At 39.5% G+C, this 20,569-nt stretch overlaps 1 protein-coding gene across 1 annotated transcript in view; it reads right to left on the reverse strand.

The window, feature by feature from the left end:
* Positions 1–2,840: 2,840 nt before the first annotated feature.
* The window catches only part of LOC149168866 (uncharacterized), a 54,944-nt gene continuing 37,215 nt past the window's right edge, over positions 2,841–20,569 (reverse strand). Inside the window, exons 5-6 of the mRNA XM_089428455.1 lie at positions 3,475–3,558; positions 2,841–3,158 (exon numbers count right to left, since the gene is read on the reverse strand). Coding sequence (XP_089284581.1) covers positions 3,033–3,158; positions 3,475–3,558 — 210 coding nt within the window. The 3' untranslated portion in view covers positions 2,841–3,032. The remainder of the gene's footprint in view (positions 3,159–3,474; positions 3,559–20,569) is intronic.

The following is a 20,569-nucleotide window of genomic DNA, read 5'->3' on the forward strand; positions in this document are numbered from 1 at the left end:
ACTATGCAGGAGGAGACTCCCATTCTTCATAGATCACAAGAAAAGAAATTAGAAGTTTCTCATGAGAAGAAAAAAATTTAGTAGATGATAGATTTACTTGTCATTTTCTAGTCTCTAGTATTTTTTATAACTATTGACACTTTCATATTTATTATCGTATTTTTCGTAAACAATATATGCTAGTGGAAGTTTGAAGTTGGCAATTATAACTCATTAGTAATGAATTATGAATATGATGCTTCGTGAAACGTTTCATTTCATGTTTGATATTTTGTTATAGTTTGGTAATGGTTACAACTTTAGTGATGACAAATGTTATAGATTGAATTTTGAAGCTTTGAAACTTTAAGGTTGGTGAGAATCGAGATGGTGTGGACCTGTGATTGATGAAGATTATAACTACTAGATGATTGATGTTATATGGTTTAATCCATGGTTTTATGTTTTTTATAACTAATTCATCACTCTACATGTTTTTGTTGACATATATGCATCAAAATATAGAAAAATATATATTATATAAAAAGCACTTCCGACTCAGAAGCTTCTGAAAATCATTGTTGCCACTCTCGCTCTTGCTTCCAAGCAGCCTTGATACAACACAGAAGCAATTCCTGCAGTATGACTGGGACCCTTCTTCAAAGACATCCTGCTCCTAGAAGCCAGTTGTTCCTGAGCATCCAAAATGACCATCTTGTACCATGATACAATCTTGGAAGACTAATTCCTCACATCTGCATGGCCATCTTGTACCATAACTCTTGAAAGACTACTATCTCCCACCTACATGGCACCGTTTGAAATCTGACTCCCTCTGACTCCAAATTGCAGGCCTTCTCGGCCCTCAAGGTCTCTACTAGACCTTCACTCCAAGTTTCTCACGTGTATATCCAATGGCTATCTCAGCCCATGTCCTATCACAAGAATAGATCCAGCCCTTACTCGACCCCTCCAAACTTGGATCTCTTCACAAGACCTTCCCACCTACATCATAATGAATCTCTCATTAATTTCTCCAGACTGCAATTGTCCACAACTCCTCGTGTGAATGATATATTCCATGTCTCTCTAGGCCTATTGATCCTAGTCTTCACAGCCCATACAAGCAGTCTACTATACTTAGCCAACTCTCTCAGCTGGTTCTTCAAAACACTGTTGCTGCCTACAACAGTTCCTTCAGCTCCCTCTCAAAGTTTTCACCTGTGCAAATCTCAGAGACCATGCTCAAACACCATGTTATATTTGAGCACTATACTCAGTGCGAATGCACACACACACACACACACACAAGATCTGGTAACAGCTTCCACCTACCTTTACTTAGCTAATAAACTGGAACACGCTAATTTGTCTAACTTTTACACAGTGCAAACTTTTAAAACTAGTTAATAGATCATGCACAAAACAATTCATCCCCAAATACAAAATTCTCATTAGTTCTTCAACAAGAATCTAGGGCTCCCGTACAAGGGAAAATGGCCCTTTTACAATGCTCAGTAAAATGTCAAATACAAGGGAAAACTTACACAGAAAAACCCTTGTCTTTACTATTGAAACCCTCCTCGATCTCCATGCCACAGTCTGCTCACTGTTGGCTGCTCCTGTAGCTGTCCAATCACTGGAAGTCAAGGGCAAACTCAGCCCTCCAAGCTGTCCAGACTCCAAATGCTGCTGTAACTTAGCCCTTCTCTGCTGTCCAAACAAGGGCAAAGTCAGCCCTTCTCTGCTGCAGTCTTCCACAAGGGTTATGACCCCTCCTTTCAATCCCTCTCAGCCTTCTTTTAGCCTACTCAACCTCTCCCTTTTGCTGTCACAGCTACAGCATATTCGGCAGCCTTACTTGACCTGCCTAAAGCCTACTCAGCCTTCATACATAACACCCTTTGCTGCTCCAGATCTGAGGCCTACTTGGCCTGCTCCACAAGATGCCACTCTTGTTCATTTTGCCACCTTCCACAAGCCCTTTGGGCCCTCCTCAGGTCTGAAGCCTACTTGGCATTCTCCTTCACAAGATGCTTTCTTGCCAACTACAAGAATGAATAACTCACCCTTGTACTTATACTTTTCCAAAGGGTGAAATACCATGGGCTATACCATGGGTCATCAGAATACCATGGATCTATGGGTGCAAAGCCCCATCACTTAGGCCACTTGCTCCGTACATGAGAATACTCCCAATGCTACCCAAAACATCAACACAGATTTCTTAGAACAAAGAAGAATATTATAATGCTGCAGAAAGAAGACTGGATTACTCTATCCATCCCCTTCCTCTTTTATATCTTACCCAAAATCCCCATTTATACAGGTTCCAATAAGAACTTCAACTAATCAATAGAGTTGGTTATAATCTAAAATTAGCCATTGGCATTTGTGATAGGAAAAGTGCAGACTTACATGTGCCTTGCAAAGATTAACCATTTCTAGCTCTAAAGAAAGTAACGAAGCATTTCTTTACCTTTATATAATATTGGAATCTGATTTGAAGTTTAATAAACCAAGATTCATTTGCATATAAAAATATCAAAGTTTAGTAAGATAACTGTTGAGTGTAGCTAAAATAAACTATAAGCTAAGCCAACCACAAAATCATTGATATGCCAACAACATACCATTCAGAGAGACAACACTGAAAATTTGTATGGTTCAATTTGCAACTTTAAACCATACAGTATTTTGGGCATTGAGCTGATCAAAGGTTAACCCATACAATTCGATAAAAAAGGATTTTTGCAATCCATTAATCAACTTCCAACTGTATTTACCATAAAAATTACTGATAATTTTCATTGGAAATGGTACTGATTTAATGAACACAAAACATTCCATCTAGCTTCGCATTAAAAAATCTAGAATAAATTGATGTCAAGGTGAAGTCCACTCGAGGAACCAGTTTTACTTTATTATCAACGTAAGAAAGAGAATAATCAACAACATAGTTGCATAGCCAAGGTCACAGTTCAACAATACGAGTTTCGTAGTCAAGATCGATAAAAACATGCTCCAGATGGAAGTATGTAAAACTGTCCAGGTCAAGAAGAAACTATGTGGCTATTCAGGAGTGTTCCCACCATGACAAGCACTGCACTAGCCTGTAAATTTACACGCCCTCCAACTTTATCAACTATCACACTAATTCTGCCTCCACGTTCTGAAGCCTGTTTCAAGATCACCCAGAATTGCATTTTAACATCACTGATTTTTTCAAATAACCGTATTGAGACAGATTAAAGATATTGCACAAACGATAAATGGTTTCAATGCATGCAAGGAGACATGCAAAGTCGATGAGCATTGCATCTTTCTTCCTTGGAAAAAAGAGTACAAAACTTTTTGTGAGATAAAAAACAAGAAGACAGAATTCCTCTAATTCTAGCATTTTCTTCAACAGCTGTTCATTACTTTTCTACCTACAAAGAACTAATAAAAGTGCCAAACAAACAGTGTGAACAGGATTGTAAATTTTCAACTCACTTGATAAGCTTCCAAGGTGTCCTTTTGAAGTTTGTCAGCCCAGTAAGGACCTAATGTACAATGAGCACTGCCTGTAACTGGATCCTGTTTCAAACAGCTTGTCACTTTATGAGCAAATAAAAAACCGGCAAGCCCAAGCATATCAGAAAATATAAAGCAATTAATGAGTGTGCATTTAGTTCAATTAATAACATAAACGTCCTGTAGACAAACAACTCTAGCACTGAAAGTAGGTTTCATTCGTTAGAGTTTAGATATTACTGACAGCTTAAGAAATAAAGAGGTCCATAATTCAATTTTTGAATGATGGAAATCTGAATTTAGACTGGATATCTGTAATACATTTATCATTAAAACTATCCTCTTCGACCAGTTCTAATGATGATAATAGAAGATAATGTCCTATGTAACATTAGGAATTGGGTAATAGCATTTTTATTTTAAAAAAGCCTCTGAACTGTAACATCACTGGCAAAACCTGATATGTCTTCGAAGCTCAAATAATTTAAAAAGAAAAAATGGCGGTAAACTTGCTACAGGCTCTGCCTAATACTTGGAACTGGGAATCTTCATTAATCTCTAAATTTTGAACAGCACCAAATTTGGTTTGATGATTGGATTTCCCAGCCAAAAATGAAAAATCTCCTCAGACAAAATGATGATGATATCAATCCTTACTTTGTAGATACGGCTGTTTTACATGTGCCCAATATTCTGAAAGTGGAAACTAATTGATAAATTGATTTCAATAACCATAATTATGTCTGGGTTTTAATTATTAAATCTTGACTGGAAATTTACATTTTCCTTGTCCTTGTTAACTACTTTGATGCACAAAGAGGCAAAAAAATACTCTCTTCACTAGGGATTGAGGAAACAAATAAAAGCATTGAGTTGCCTCGTCTACTCTTATAAGGTTTTCTCAGGAATTCATACTTCATATGTTATCCCATTTGTTTGTTATCAAAAATATTATCATTCCTATATTAACAACGAGTGTTCACTATACAGGCTTTAAAGAAAATTGAACAGGAGCAAAAAGATAAACTAATATAAACCTGAGACTCTTACAGTGACTCTGAAGGGCCGTTTCTTTAGTTTCAAAAACAAAATTGCAATGCAATTCTTGTTAACTGAGTCAAACTGACTCATGCAACTCGTCCTAGACACAAATAACCGTTGAGACTTCTAACTTGCACTAGGAGATAAACAACTGAGCCTCCAACTATTCGCATGAGTTAAACTGCTTCATGAACTCATCCTAATTTTTAGGAACTCGTCCTAACGTATAGGACCTTGTGCATGCTAAAGGACTGATTGTGGTCTTCGTGACTAAGGCACAAGTCAAAGAAGACCTTACTCGCTACTATTTTCAACAACTAGCCATCAATGAAGTAGATCTTCCACCTATCATGGTGAAAGCATACTTTCATCACAAGAGAAACTAGGCATTCAACCCATCAAACCCTTCAAAGGTGCAATTCCTCATCTCAAGCACACCAGAGTTTAGCCATCCAATAACCTTTATCAGATTCAACAACTGAAATATCCAGCCTTCAAATCAGCAGGAAGACAATCTTAGTCCAGTCAGCATTGATACCATGTGGAAGTTTCATGAGCCCATGCACAAGACAAATTCAGAAATTTCACCTCATTTACTTGAGGTTTCTTGGATCTATTTCTTGTGACCTTTGATCCTTATGGCCAAATATGGAATATAAATTACAGCAGCATATCTTTCACTTGTGTCCAACCAAATACATAAAGTCGCACAAGAAGATGAACACCAAAACAATGTACTTCAATGAGAGAAGATTCGCAGCCCTAAGGGCTCAACCTCCTTGACAAATCAGATCTGGAAAATACTTTATAACAGCTGACTTATTACACCCTAAATCTCCCTCCTTAGTTCCTTCTTACCTTGTCAAATCACTTAACAAATCTGTTAACTGTTCGTGATAAATAAGCATACAAACAGCCCTGATTTTCAGATCTGCAATGCACAATATTTGGATTGGAAAGGTACACTTACACATTACAACATAATGAAGATTTTAGTACATGCCATTTGCTCATCACAAGCCTTTAGAACATGTCCTATCTGCTCTTCACCAGCTAGGACACTCCAATTGCATCCAAACTCTAGCTAAGGCATCCACTATCAACAACAAACCCTATCTAGCAATCATGGCCTAGCAAGGCATCACACCAAGCTTCTCCTAGCTGCTCCAAAGGCTCGACAATAAAAGCTAGCATCAACACCACCAAGTCCACCCTTGATTCCACTTGCATCACAAAAGTTTTTGAGCAGATTTTCGAAGCTTGCATTACAAAAGCACTTTGTCTTCTTCACTCCTCTAGCACCGTGTTGCTGCACAAACTAGCAGGCCTTGTGAAAGGGATGCTTTGCAATGCAAAGGCTAGAGGACACAGCAACACTTGGGATAGAGCCCTGTTGAAAAATATAACTAGGTTCGGTCTTCATAATGACGTGTAATTGTGATTTTATGTAATTGATGAAAAGAAGAAAAATAAATTATTATTGTAATGCTTGTCTCATGGGTTTCATGAGCAAGGAATTTTATTTTTAGTTTGACTCCCATTGTGAGTCCTTAGGATTGGTCATAAAGTCAAATTGAGTCAATGTCATGTATGAAGGACCCTTCTTGGGCATATTATATTTGTATATGAGTCAATGAATATGTCAAGTAGCCCTCCAAGACCAAGCACAAGCATTAACCTCAAGTCGGCTTCAAAGTGGAATTAATTGTCTCCTCCAACAGTCACGTCGGCTCACCTACATGTCAGGTCGGCTAATTACCTTGGGCAACAACTATAAATAGGAGTGCTCGGCATCATTTCAGAGGCAGATTTTCGCAGATCACAGTCTGAAGTGCGAGGGTCATCAAGGGAGCTGAGTTACCAGCGAGGAAGGAAGAAAGAGCAGCGAGGAAGTTTGTGTTGATTTGGGACTGTTTTGTGGGCCATCTTACCTCCACACACATGAAATTGCAGACCTGTATATTGCAGCAGTGAAGGCCAAGGAAAGGTGAAAGTATATTGCAGCAGTGAAGGCTGAGGAAAGGTGAAAGTCTATGGAAGCAGTAAAGGCCGAGAAGAGAAGTCTATTGCAGCAGTGAAGGCTGAAGTCTGTTGCAGCAGTGGTGCAGTCCTCCTAGGGAGCTGAAGTGGAAGAAGGCTGAAAGTCTAAAGCAAGCCAAGGTTGAAGAAGAAGTCGAGAAGGAGGAAGGAGCAGAAGGTGGACTATCGTTGACAAAGGAGCTTTGTGTCTTGGTCTTGGAGAGGCAAATAGGTCAAGGGTCTTGGTCTTGGTATTCGTCAATTGGAATCTCTATAAGAAGAAGAATTTGTTCGGGTTTTCCTCTCAAAGAGTGAGAGGTTTTGGCCCTGGCTAATAGCCTATATTTTGTGTCTCTTGTCTCTTTATGGTTTATGCATTGGTAGTTGTTTGATGAAGAAGAACACTAATAACCTAAGTAAAAGAAGATCCTAATCTAAAGAAGTAAAAAGCACTCACAAGCAGTTACTAATAGAAGAGAAATCACATAATTACTATGCCCTAGATTTCTCAACATGGTATCAAAGCTAAGGTGACTAAGTCAAGGAAGGGCATCTTATAAAGGGACACTCAAGGATCAAATCTCAAGGAAGGCATCAAAGCAAAGATCATCTTGAAGCATCATAACCCTAGATCAAAGAAGTCTACAAAGAAGTATTGGGATCATCATCAAGAAGGAAAAGGCCAAAGCCCTACATCTACTCAAGTTGAAAGGATCTACAAATCAAGTTGAAATGTTTTGAAGTCTATTCATCCAAAGGAAGCTAAAGGCGTTGTCATCAAGACTCTAAGGCGATCTCTCTCAAGCAAGATCCCTACCATTGAAGACATCATCATCATTAAAAGATCCAAGGGATCTCCCTCTCTGTGGGATCAAGGATCATTATTGAAGAAAACTATCTTCATCAAAAGGAAGTTTTCTATCCTCTATATCATCATCAACATCAAGGAAGTAGCAAGAAGAAGGAACATTCTATCAAGTAACTATATCTGTCAAAATGTCTTTTTGCAAGGAAAGCAACAAATTCGTTGGGGCTTCAAACTATCTTGCATGGAAGAAAAGGACAAATCTGAATCTCATTGAAAATGAGGTTATGGAACATGTCAAAGGTTCTATCACTAAACCAAGAGAGGAAGATGCTCAAGCTCTTGCCAAGTATATGAAAGGGGAAGTTAGGGCTCAAAGGATTCTCATAGAATCCATCAAGGATCCCCTCATCCCATATGTATCTAAACTCAAAACTTCAAAAGAAATCTATGACAAACTGGTAGAGTTATATTTCGTAAGCACTGTTGGAGAAGTCATCCCATTAAGGTGAAGATGGAATGTCCTGATACTTTATGAGGATATCTGAGATCCAAGATCAACTACAAGATCTGGGAGAAGTCATGTATGATAGTGAAATGACTACAGTTGTATTAAATGCACTACCGAAGGAGTGGGGTAACTTTACTTCAAGTATTTATGGGAAGAAAGAAGCTACTCCATTCCAGGATCTATGGTCACTATGCAAGATTGAAGAATCTAGACTAAAGGCCAAATCTGATGTGGGAGCAGGTGAGCAAAATCAAGCTTATGCTGCAATGACAAGAAGAAAAGGAAAATTTGGAAAGTCTGAATTTGGAAAAAGAAAAAGGACATGTCTAAGATTTAATGCTATGGGTGTCAGGAATATGGGCACTGTAAAAGAGATTGTCCTGAGGTCAAGAAGGACAACAAAAGAGGAAGAGAAGAAGCCCATATCGTCAAAGAAGTAGAGGAAGTTGAAAAGAAGTCCAAGAAAGAGGAAGTAAGAGATCTTTATTACTGAGATAGTCTTCCTCACCTAAGTTCTTCTCAAATTCCTAAGTCTTCTGTTGTAAGATATGGCTATCACAATTCACTAAATGGAATGCATCAAGGCATCATAGAAGCATTGAAAGCAAGAGCTCGGGACATCATCATAGAGAAGCATGAAAGATGGTTAGAATCTATGGAAGTAAAGGATATAGCTCTTGGGAATCTCATTGGGAACATAAGTGGCAAGGCCATCTAGTACAAGGTTCATCATACATTTGTCAAAAGAAAACATTTGTTGATGAGGATACTTTAGATCCTCAAGATTCTCTGATGGAATCTTTATTGAAAGGTTCACCAATCATAAGGAGAAGTAAGTGTTTCATCAAGAATTCCAAACTTGCGGAATTCATGGGATGATGGTATGATGACATAAAAGTGAAGCAGATCAAAGGATTGAAGCTCTTTCAATCAAGAAAGTTGTTGCAGGAAGTCTAGATGACCCAAAGGAAAAATGAGGTATGCTTACATTTGATATTGTGAAAGTCTTGTTATATGGTTGTAGGTATCATGAACCAATGCTCTATCTTGAGAGAATGATCAAAAGAAAGAATCTCCTCCCTCAAAGGAATGCAGGAATGCATGGGTCACACATTCACTAGATGAAATCAATATAATATGTCCTCATATGAAGTATGAGGTGGTTGACTACAATTGAGGAATTCTGATTGGAAGTTCCTAGGAATGTAATGTGCAAAGAAAGGAAGGAAGAGATCATGGAATATGCAACCATGGTAAAGGAAATCAACATCCAAAAGACCAAGAAGATTTGACTAGGATATCTCCATGGAAGATATGAAGACTCTAATGGAGTCTGAAAAAGAAAAGAGACCCTTGACAATATATATCTTTGGGAGATGTGTCGATATGTATGAAGGATGCTGATGCAAACAAGAAGATGACATGTTGATTTTGATGTTCATTCCTTTATTTTTTAATATCTGGATGGGTTTATGCAGGGCTGCCAAGGGAAGATCTATGGATATCTTCCACCATCGATGCACATGTAATAGGATGAAAGATCCTTGAGTAAACATGGCATGAAGATAGCAGCATGGCATGAAGGAAGGCCAGATATGGACTGATGGATCACTTTCCGATGATGACATGGCTGACTCATGGATGAAAGTGATGGATGATTTGTGCCCTAAGAAGTCCTAAAATATGAAGACTCCTAAATGACGAAAACAAATTCATGACATCGTGAGGAGTTCTTCAACCAGTTGGTTGTCCCATCATCTCGACTTGAGGAGTTGTTGTAGATCCCTAATTAAGAGGGAACCTGGAAACAAGTTTCTTACTTGGAAGAAATTTGGAAATTCCTAAGCCAAGAGGGAGCTTAGGTACATTCCTTCTGTAGGAATGAGTACATTCCTTTATTGGAATAGATATGTCCTCCCTAATGAAGAGGGAGAGATAAACACATCATTCTTGTCTTCACTTAGGAAGACAAAATGGGGGATTGGGTAAACATCTGCCATCTGATTCTCTTTGAGGATGTATTAGGGCATCCAAGATAAGAGTAGTTGTTAAGGACTGATATTCTTTGAGGACTGGGATCCAAGATAAGAATAGTCCTGGTGGAACACACCCTGAGAACCCGGGTGGGGTATGTTCCGAGAGAGACAATGATCGGGTGTCTATACATCATTGGTCTCGCCAGCAATGTGCTCAGATCTCGTGGAGAGATAGATTTGTTAGTCAAGGCCTTGCTATGTGACAATGTTGGTTGATATGATGCTATAGGTTACCAATCTGACTCTTCTTATGAGAAATTCTTCAGATTGAGAATGACCAAGTACCATTATGAATACCTCCTGTTAGCCTCCTGTTGCAACAGGTGTTCATATTTCATGATTGACAGTTTTACATGCCAAATATGTCATACTTTGCATACTGCAATGCTCCATATTTCTTAGAGAGGCCAAAGAAGAGGCCATGAAAATGTGCCAGTCTAAATACCACAGCTGTATTCCAATTTTGATGACTTAACCATTTTTGAAGAATGTTTTGTAAAAGGGAAGTCCAAATAGCTTAATCTTGGCTTCCTTAGGTTTCAATTTCTTGTTTTAGAATGTAGAGAATTGATATCTGTCCAAACAGTTTAATCTTGGCAGATTTGTAGATAGGTAGAGAATCAAAGGAGCCCAACTGCTTAATCTGGGCCCTTGGCAGAAATAAGTGTAGATTTAGATAGCAGGGCAGTCAAAAGAAGAATTGTAAAGCAGGGTCTGCAAGTCTAAGTGCACCCAAACCAAAAAGAAGAAAAAATGCTAGGTAAGTAGGCTGGGTAGGTAGTTTTTGAGGTTGCAGAATGTTGATATGTGATCAATTTTGTGTTTTAAAGTGATATTGTACTTCAGATCACAGGTACAAGGCAGTTTTCATTTGGAGGAGCTCAGACTGGACATCTCTAACCTCCCCTTCCTCCTCTTCCCCCAAATCACTCACTAATTTCCCTGAATAGGTCAAGATCTGCTTCATTCCTCTTAGTTTCATCATTTTCCATATCATTTGCCTGGTGAAGATCTCCTTCACTCAAAGATTTCCATTCTTCCTCTATGAGTCACTTTTTCCCCTTTGATAGCCTAAGATCCACATACTTAGCGCTTTCTTGTCATTTCCATATTAACTACTGACTCTATTATGTAAATCCCTATCTGTGTTCCCCTTCCCCTACTAAAATTATGTTAATAGCTCCCCTATATACTTATCCCCTCCCCCTGGTTGAAACATAACCATAAGTTCATTGGGAATTGCTAAGTTTATCTGAAACTCAGCAAGAACCCTCATCTCCACCCTCAAACTATCTCTTCATGCATATTACTCCATCACACAGCATAAAATTCCTTTCATGTGTATAAAAACCATCTTATTTGACTTATTTTCACCCTCCCAAGGCATAAACCCCTTGTTTTGCCTTAAAACCCTTCTCAAACTGCATAAATCCATCTTTCTAGGCTTTCGGACCCCTTCTGATGCCTTTAAAAATCTGTTATAACCCATAAACCCACATTTCTAATGTTTAAAACCCCCTCCGTTTAATAAATCATTCAAATCGCGCCGCGGGCCCCGTCCCTAATCCTTCGCCACCTCATCTTTGCCGCCAACCGTTAGATCTGGCGCGCCACAGATCAATGGTGGGCGGGTCCTTTCCCCAGCAAAGCCGCCGAGGGTTAACGCCCGGGAGATCGGCGGTTTTGCCGTCGTACTCCCGCCACGCGTCACCCTCCCGGCTGTGGCGGAGCCCCCTCTGCCGAAACCACCTACGCGGATAGGCGGTGCGCCCGAAACCGGATACCGCTCTCTCCCCCTTCCTGCATCAGCATGACGTCACCCTGCCGCATCACCATCCCGTGCCAGCCTCCTGCCACCGTGTCCTTGCCACGTAGTTGCCGCCGTACCACCAAGTCACCTCCTCCGTCGTACCGCCACGTCACCTGGCCGTACTGCTGACGTCATCCTGCCACGTCACCGCCGTACTGGGACCCACTGCTGACGTCATCGTCAAAAAGTGCGAAAGGCACAAATCGCAGCCTAGGAAGCCCGGAATCAGAATCTGAGGCAGTTTTTCATGCGCGATTAGCGCCTAATCATGCATGGCTACGGGAAATAGGCCAAAATGGAAAGCCCCTCACCGCGCGGCCCCCAGCAAGCCCGAAAGGCGCAGAATGACCCGATTTTCTTCGCGAAGCATTCAGAAAGGGGCAAACATAGTTTTTAAAGCAACAGAGGGCCGAACAGCTTCCATGAAAGACCGATGGGACAGTCTAAACCACTCAGAAGACATTAAAGAGGCCAGGTTTAGCGCCAAAGAGTATCAGAGGAAAGATGAAGCGGCAAAGAGCATCAGTTCAGCAACATCAAAGTAGGTGAAAATTAAAAACCTTCATCAAAAGTCAGCAAAGCAATTAAGGCCATTTAAAATCCTATCTGGTCGGGATTAGTGCACATTAATGCCAGCAAACAGCAGCAAAACCAAGTTAGAGGTGGAGATAAAAGACAAATCACAGTTATTACAGGAGGACTGCACCGAGCCACCCAGGACAGACATTAACTCAGTTTGATACAGCTACCCTCAGCGCAGCTCAAAGATATTTTCATGCATTTATTTCTGGATAAGATTAGGTTAAAGTAATCATTTTCTTTCAGACCTGTTTAGGTCGGCTGTAATAGATTAATTTTTGGATAATTTTCCCTATTTATACCGACCCTCTGTATTGTTTAAAGGGTTGGTTGGTTGATAATCTTCATTAGAGACTCGCACTGGATATCTGAGATGTTTTACTTAATCAAAGATTGCTGAAAAGCTTTGGGGAAACGACTGTCTGCTCTGTGTCTAATGGTCTGAAGAATTGAATGTGGAATTCTTGTCCTGCAATATGAATCAATAAGTGTTCTTCACCTCTGTTATTTCAATTTCATTTATGCTCAAGTTGCAGAACGAAGGATTGGTTTAGAATTTGCTTAGCTGCACTCTATGCTCAGTTTCTGTGGCTTCTTAATGTTTTCTTCTTGATTTAGGCATAAATATGAATTCTGTTATGGCTCATGTTTGACCTATTTCACATATGGATGACTGTTATCTAGGAATTCTTAACTGCTCCTAGATAGGGCTCATTTATCTTCTTTTTGCTAACCTAAATGAGAGATTCTTAATTGCCCCTCATTCCTTAGCCTTTAATCCATCTCTTTTACCTTGAATGATTGTTTCATATGCAGCTAGCTTGCTCCATATTCCTTCTTGTGACCAAGAAAACGCACTAGCAATCCTACTCCTTGACTCCACGCCCAATGGTTCTAAAACTTTCATGCTATCCCTGCCTCTTTACTTGAAAGCATCATCCTTCCCACCAAAAAACAAAACAAAACCCCTTGAACTCGATAACTAGCCTAAAAACCTTATCAACAAAGCTAAATCAGAAAGACAGAGCCCTCTCTGATTGCAGGTGGGCTAGAACCTGCAGTCCAAAGATTGGTCTGTGGTTACCTCGGCCGTATCCTTTTGAACCGACCAGAAGGACAACCTGAGTGATAACACCTCCCTAGTTAAGAGGGAGTGTTGAAAAACATAACCAGGTTCGGTCTTCATAATGACATGTGTAATTGTGATTTTATGTAATTGATGAAAAGAAGAAAAATAAAATTATTATTATAATGCTTGTCTCATGGGTTTCATGAGCAAGGAATTTTAATTTTAGTTTGACTCCCATTGTGAGTCCTTAGGATTGGTCATAAAGTCAAATTGAGTCAATGTCATGTATGAAGGACCCTTCTTGGGCATATTATATTTGTATATGAGTCAATGAATATGTCAAGTAGCCCTCCAAGACCAAGCACAAGCATTAACCTCAAGTTGGCTTCAAAGTGGAATTAATTGTCTCCTCCAACAGTCACGTCGACTCACCTACATGTCAGGTCGGCTAATTACCTTGGGAAACAACTATAAATAGGAGTGCTCGGCATCATTTCAGAGGCAGATTTTCGCAGATCACAGTCTAAAGTGCGAGGGTCATCAAGGGAGCCGAGTTACCAGTGAGGAAGGAAGAAAGAGCAGCGAGGAAGTTTGTGTTGATTTGGGACTGTTTTGTGGGCCATCTTACCTCCACACACACGAAATTGCAGACCTGTATATTGCAGCAGTGAAGGTCGAGGAAAGGTGAAAGTATATTGCAGCAGTGAAGGCCGAGGAAAGGTGAAAGTCTATGGAAGCAGTAAAGGCCAAGAAGAGGAGAAGTCTATTGCAGCAGTGAAGGTTGAATTTTGTTGCAACAATGGTGCAGTCCTCCTAAGGAGCTGAAGTGGAAGAAGGTTGAAAGTCTAAATCAAGCCAAGGTTGAAGAAGAAGACGAGAAGGAGGAAGGCGCAGAATATGGACTATCGTTGACAAAGGAGCTTAGTGTCTTAGCCTTGGAGAGGTAAATAGGTCAAGGGTCTTGGTCTTGGTATTCGTCAATTGGAATCTCTATAAGAAGAAGAATTTGCTCGGGTTTTCCTCTCAAAGAGTGAGAGGTTTTGGCCCTGGTTGATAGCCTATATTTTGTGTCTCTTGTCTCTTTATGGTTTATGCACTGGTAGTTGTTTGATGAAGAAGAACACTAATAACCTAAGTAAAAGAAGATCCTAATCTAAAGAAGTAAAAATCACTCACAAGCAGTTACTATTAGAAGAAAAATCACATCGTGGGAATTCCACCAAAATTTGAGGTCCTTTAGGAGACAAAGAAAGAGTTCTATCCAAGCAAAATTCAAAAATTCCTCGTCCAAGAGATTTGGCACCAAGCCCTAGATGGCATGTTTACCCTTTAAGGGGCAAATTTTAGAAGAGAAAAAGAAGGAAATCTTATGGTTTAAATATGTGTGTGACCACCAAGGGGCTTGATTAGTGCCTAGACCATTGGGAGTATGGAGTCATGGGTGCTTATAATTGGTGAAATTGACCTTCAAGGACGTTAAAAGAGGAATTCCTAGTTACCCCTTTCAACAATTACCTTCTTTAGCATTAGTTAATGGATTTTCATGGATTAAATACAATCATTATCCACGAGGAACATTTTTTCCACGTCATCAATGAGTAACACATGCAAAACTTCCCAAGATTATAATTTTGAAAGATATTCAATAAAATAGTCTGAATTTTTATCATGAGAACAAATTCCATGCATTAGACATTATTTGCAAGATAATTTAACCATAAAGAAACACTTGCAAGACAATGTAGAGTATATCCATCCATCAACAATACCTTGAAGCTCCAAAAAGATAGCAATAAAGATCCAAACGTCAATGTGCATCCCAAAAACATCCAAAAGTCTCCTCAAATTGCAGGTCTGAATTCTCTAATGAGGGATGTGAAAATCCCCCAAGTGTGATTATCAATACAAATGAGGCTTAACCATTATTTATAAAAGCCTCTATGAGTTCGGTTTAGCCTAACATGTCCCTAGACATTATTATTTTAATGTGCGAAATACATGTCTTTCAGTAATAAGCCCCCCAAATAGCTAATAAGTGAAGAATAAGCCATCTACAATGAGCCGAAATGATAAAAAAATTGGTGTAGAAGGGCCATTAGAAGGCCGAAATGAGTCCTCAATGTGCCATGATGAAAATGAGGGCTCCATGATTGATGGACCTGTTGAGAAATCTAGGGTTAGCAACATAGGATGATTTCTCTTGCTTTGATAACTATTTTTGGTGTATTTTTACTTCACTTTATTAGCTTCTTGTTTCACTTGTTTATTATTAGTGTTTTCTTCATCAAACTGCTACCAAAACATAAAGAACAATAAGACAAAGGACACAAGATATAGGTGATCAGCCAAAGCCAAAACCTCTCCAAATCTGAGAGGAAAACACACAAGAATTCTTCTTCTTATAGAATCTTCAATTGATGAATTCCAAGACCTAGACCCTTGATCAAAAATCCCTCCAAGAACAAGTCAACCTTGCCTCTTTTGCCAAGTCAAATGAGTTGCTTCTTTCTTGTTTTCAACTTCGGCTTGGCTTTCCCTGCAACAGATTGAAGCCCTAATTTCTTTGCACGTGTGGAGAGAAGTAGCCCAAAAACAATTCAGAAATCTCATCCTTCTTTTCTTCCTTCGTCCTCTTCTACTTCGCACTTTTTCCTCCTTATGATCGAACTTTTTGTGAGTGAAGTGTGCCTCTCATGTGTGGTCGAAGTCTTCCTTTTATAGGCTTTCTGTCTATGCATTTACGCTGACATGAACTGTCTCTAGGCCGACTTGTTGCTTGTATAGGTCAACTTGCTTCTTTTGGAGGTCAATTTGATTGTAGCCCATAGACAAGGTCTTGGAGGGTCTTTTTACTCTATCTTTGACTCAAATAATTTCTTTTACAATATGTAACATGCCCTAATTGGGTCTTTCATACATGACAATGACGTAATGACTTGTAGACTCAAATGACAAGCCCTAGGAGCTCACAATTGTAGCTTGACCTAAAAATAAATTTCCTCGAGCATGAAACCCACGTCTCAATAACAACAATAATAATTTTATTTTTCTCATTACATCAAATACATAAAATCATGATTGCATATGTCAGTATGAAGACCGAACCTTGTTACATATTACAACAGGACCAGGGGTTGGTCCCTTGATCTCAATGCAAACATCAAGTTGTGCTCCAAAGTGGCTTTGGGGCACAAGTAGTGGTCTCATGGGTCTCTTGGTGTAAAATAAGCCTGTAGACTGCTCCAAATGAGGGCACAGAAGATAATGCTCGCCCTCCCATGTCTCAAGGATGAGACAAACCTCCTTTGGGCCTCAAATCAGCTGCCAAACCCTATATACAATGCTAAGTCAGTTGGGGGCATTGTTGGTCCAAGTGCATCATCTCGCATATAATGTGGGGCAATGAACAAGCTGCTGAAGGTGTTGAGGTTGCCCATGGCATGAGATAATGCTTTGTCACATGATGGAAACCCATGGCTCTCAATGCTTCCCCTACAAGTGTCAATATGATCCTTTAGTGGGCTTGGATCCCATATAGGGAGGCCAAGCCCAAAGTGAAACCATCTGCCAATCCTATATAAGATCCAATGCGTCTCCTCACCTTCAGATACAATAATCATTAGTGCAATTGAGTGAATAAGCTCGTTAATCAAGGGCAGAAATGGAGACTTCATAGTGGGTTTCCCTTCCAGATTTGGGGCTTTGAGCATGTAATGGTGTTACCTCCCTAGGTAGGAGTAGTTAATGAACAACCCTATTAGGTGTTCTTAGCCCCTAAAGGGAAGGACATGTCCAAGGTACATCCTTCAAATGGTAGGTGTCATGTGGATAATGATGAGGTGGATTGGGACACAGGGGTCTCAAGGCCAAATGCCATGGGCTCAAGGATGGTAATGATGAGAGATGTCCACATATTTGGGTATATGAATGTAAGAGGGAGCAATCATGGTACATGAGTTACCCCGGCCTTTGTTTTTCCACCCTTCTTCATTTTCCTTTTGCCTTTTATTGATTTTTCTTTTATTTTACTACTCGGGGCTCCAGGGGATGAGAGCATGATGTGTATGATATAGCAATGATTACCCCCTTAAGGTGGGGCAGTTCATTGCCCACCAGGGGTTGGGACATACATGGGTTCCTTAATGATGCAAGGGGCACTCATAGGGGCCCTAGGAACTAGGGTGATGGCCATAATGATAAGGGGTAGAGCTCATGTTTGGTTTTTGCCCATGTGCTAAATTTTATTGCCTCAATCGTCGTTTGCATTTTATGGTATTATTTCTTTTTGTATGCGGCCATATTATGCTTTTATCTTCTTTTTTTAGCTGCATCAACCTCTGGGGCATCGTTTCAAGCCCGACCTGGACATGTGGACAAAGGAAGGGGGAGTACCAGAGCCTTGTATACCCAATGGTCATGTGGACCCAGAAGGGGAAAATGATGAAATAAAGCATGTAATGTGTGGAAGGGAGTAAAAAATGTGGAAGGGGAAAACTAGACCACACTACTAAAATTGGGGTTTCCCAAGTAGTGCCCATCCTGAAGTTATAAGCCAGTAGGGAAGATCCCACAAGACTAGGGTTGAGGATTAACCCCCCAATTAAGGTAAGAGAACACGACTACAGTCAAAACCCTTCCTCCTTCGAAGTCACCCAATAATCCATAACCAAATGTGCCCAAGAAAAACAAGCTTAAGCACCCAATTGCATAATGAAAAGCATACCTTGTAAATAACTTGTTAAGTAAAATAACAAGTAGGGATAAATCAGATAAAGTGCATGGAGTGTTTCTAACTAGTAGACTTAGCAACTTCAACAAAATGAACAATTCTTGGATGATACAAATGACAAGAACCCCTTTCTATATATAGGAGTCTAAGGGGTCACAATATAGTCAAAGTCGACAATACAATAATAATGTAAGGGCACAACAATAACAATAGTGGGCTTCTATGGGGCACAATAATAACAATATGGGGACAACATGGGCACAACAATAACAATAAGAGGCTACAATGACAATAATAATAAGGAAATACACTAGTATTATAGGGACCTAACACAGGGTGGGATCACATCCACCAAAACTAATCGAAATAAGGGGTCTTTAAACCCTCAGAGCCTCTAACTCAAGAAAAGAGAGACCATTCAATTCCAAACCGATGATCCAAAATGATTCCAACTCCCCTTTATTTATAGATTTTCTCGTGGGGTTCACTCTCATGTGAGGGGTTGCAAGTGCGACCTCCAATTTGGGCTTTTTTCCCCAGCAGACCCAAAATTTACCCAATGTTACCCCAAACATTATTTAATTGGGTTTTCCGTCTTTATCAAGACTATAGCCTACAGTGTTGGATAGGCTGCTTCGTAGTTCCATAGGCAATTAATCCATAGGGTATTTTACATGATGTTGAATCTATTGCATACATCTACGTTCAAGGAGAACACAATCTAGAAACAGGGAAAGCTAACATAAAATCGTATCAAAACTATGTTTTTTGACAACTTTGATTAATAAAAGAAAGTTTTGACTGGTTTCTGTAGAACCATAGCTATTGAGAATTCAGTCAAGGCGAACTACTCCCTTTCATTGGTTGATTTAGATTTTAGGGATTTTAAATCAACGAGATTAGATTTAGGATCACCTTGCTAATTTCCTTCTTTCCACCTTTCTCCATTGCCCATCTAGACTTTGCACCAATCACATAAAAAGAGATTTGATGGTTAAATTTTACAACAATTAGTTTGCTGATTTTTTAAGTTCGACATGCAGATTTGAGAACCTGACTAGGGATGCCCCCCCTGAGGTTAGCATGCACTAACTCCAAAGCAAGAGATTGTTGGTGGTGACATGGAATGAAAATCTAGATGTTCTCAGGTCCCCTTGGGGCAAACTTCCCCAAAGAATCATTACAAGTATGAACAATTTTGGGAACCTTGTCAGGGAGCAAAGACTTGGTCATGAAGCATAGTGCCTACTACAAGCGATGTGTAGACGAAGATATTCAACAGTAAAAAGCACGTGGATGAACAAGATTCTAGATCTCCTCTAACAAGTCCAATTTAAAGGATCTGATAAGTTGGAACATTGCTGCAAGCAAAAGGGTTGACTGCATTGTATGCCCCATTGGACTTCACTCTTATACCCAAATACCCTAATCCACTCCCTAGTGGAAGTTGGCATCATAGCTATATTCCAAAGAATCAAAGTTATACGAATATTTCAGTTTAGGGACATCTTGGAGCATTTGATAAATTTGTTGATCGTTTTGATGTTCTCCATAAAGATGTGTTGATGAAGTTGATTTTGATGTACCTAAATAGGGATGCACATAAATGGTATAGAGAATTACTACAAGTAGTATTGATTCATTATGGTCTTTCTTGGAAGAATTCATATATTATTGGGAGTTCATTCATGAGGATGATGATTATTTTGAAGATGATTCCAAGTCTATAGTATGCTTTAGGCAAAGATGAGCATGATGAGGATGCTGGGCTTAGTATGTTTGCTTCTTCCCTTGACTGTAAAGGAGAATCAAATGAAGATCTGGTACCAAGTAATCCTTGAGGCTCTGGAAATTAATGAAGATATGCCTCTTTCAATTGGTTGAATATATGATAAAAAGCAAAGTTTAGTGCATGGAATACTTATTTTCCTTGTCCATTGTTCCAGATTTGAAGCTGAAATACTTATACAGAATAAATAAGTGTTTTTGTTTCATGAAGGATTTTTCCCACGGTGAGGATGCTACAGATATTTCTTAACAGTAGAAGAAATCTGCCTTTTTAGTAACGGTTTCTCAATATGATTCTATTTCAGCACCTAATTTTGTGTTCAATCATTCCCTTGATTGTGGAATTTATGTTGACCCCGAGCATTGCTTGGAAAAGATATTATGGAGGTCAAGACAAAAGACTTTTGGATTTTCTACCTTCTTTCTTATTAGTAATCATGCTATGAGGTGTAGACAATAGTATGCTTGCCTTGCCTAGTTGTCTTCGTGGTTAAAAGTACGGCAACAGCAGAATTTTCAATTTTCAAGGCTTAAAGCACTATTATAATTTCAAAATTATGTAAGTATGGAATGTTGAGCAAAGAGTCTTTGCTCAACATCCTTTCCCGTTATGTGTGGAAGTTCTAATGCTCAATGGATTGGGTGATGGCTTGAGTAGGCATATATCAAGGAAAAGGAAAGTGAACA

Source organism: Pinus tabuliformis, chromosome 4_2 (genome assembly GCF_031772625.1).
Source record: "Pinus tabuliformis cultivar Carrire ecotype Pingquan chromosome 4_2, CPIR1, whole genome shotgun sequence".
NCBI lineage: Eukaryota > Viridiplantae > Streptophyta > Pinopsida > Pinales > Pinaceae > Pinus > Pinus tabuliformis.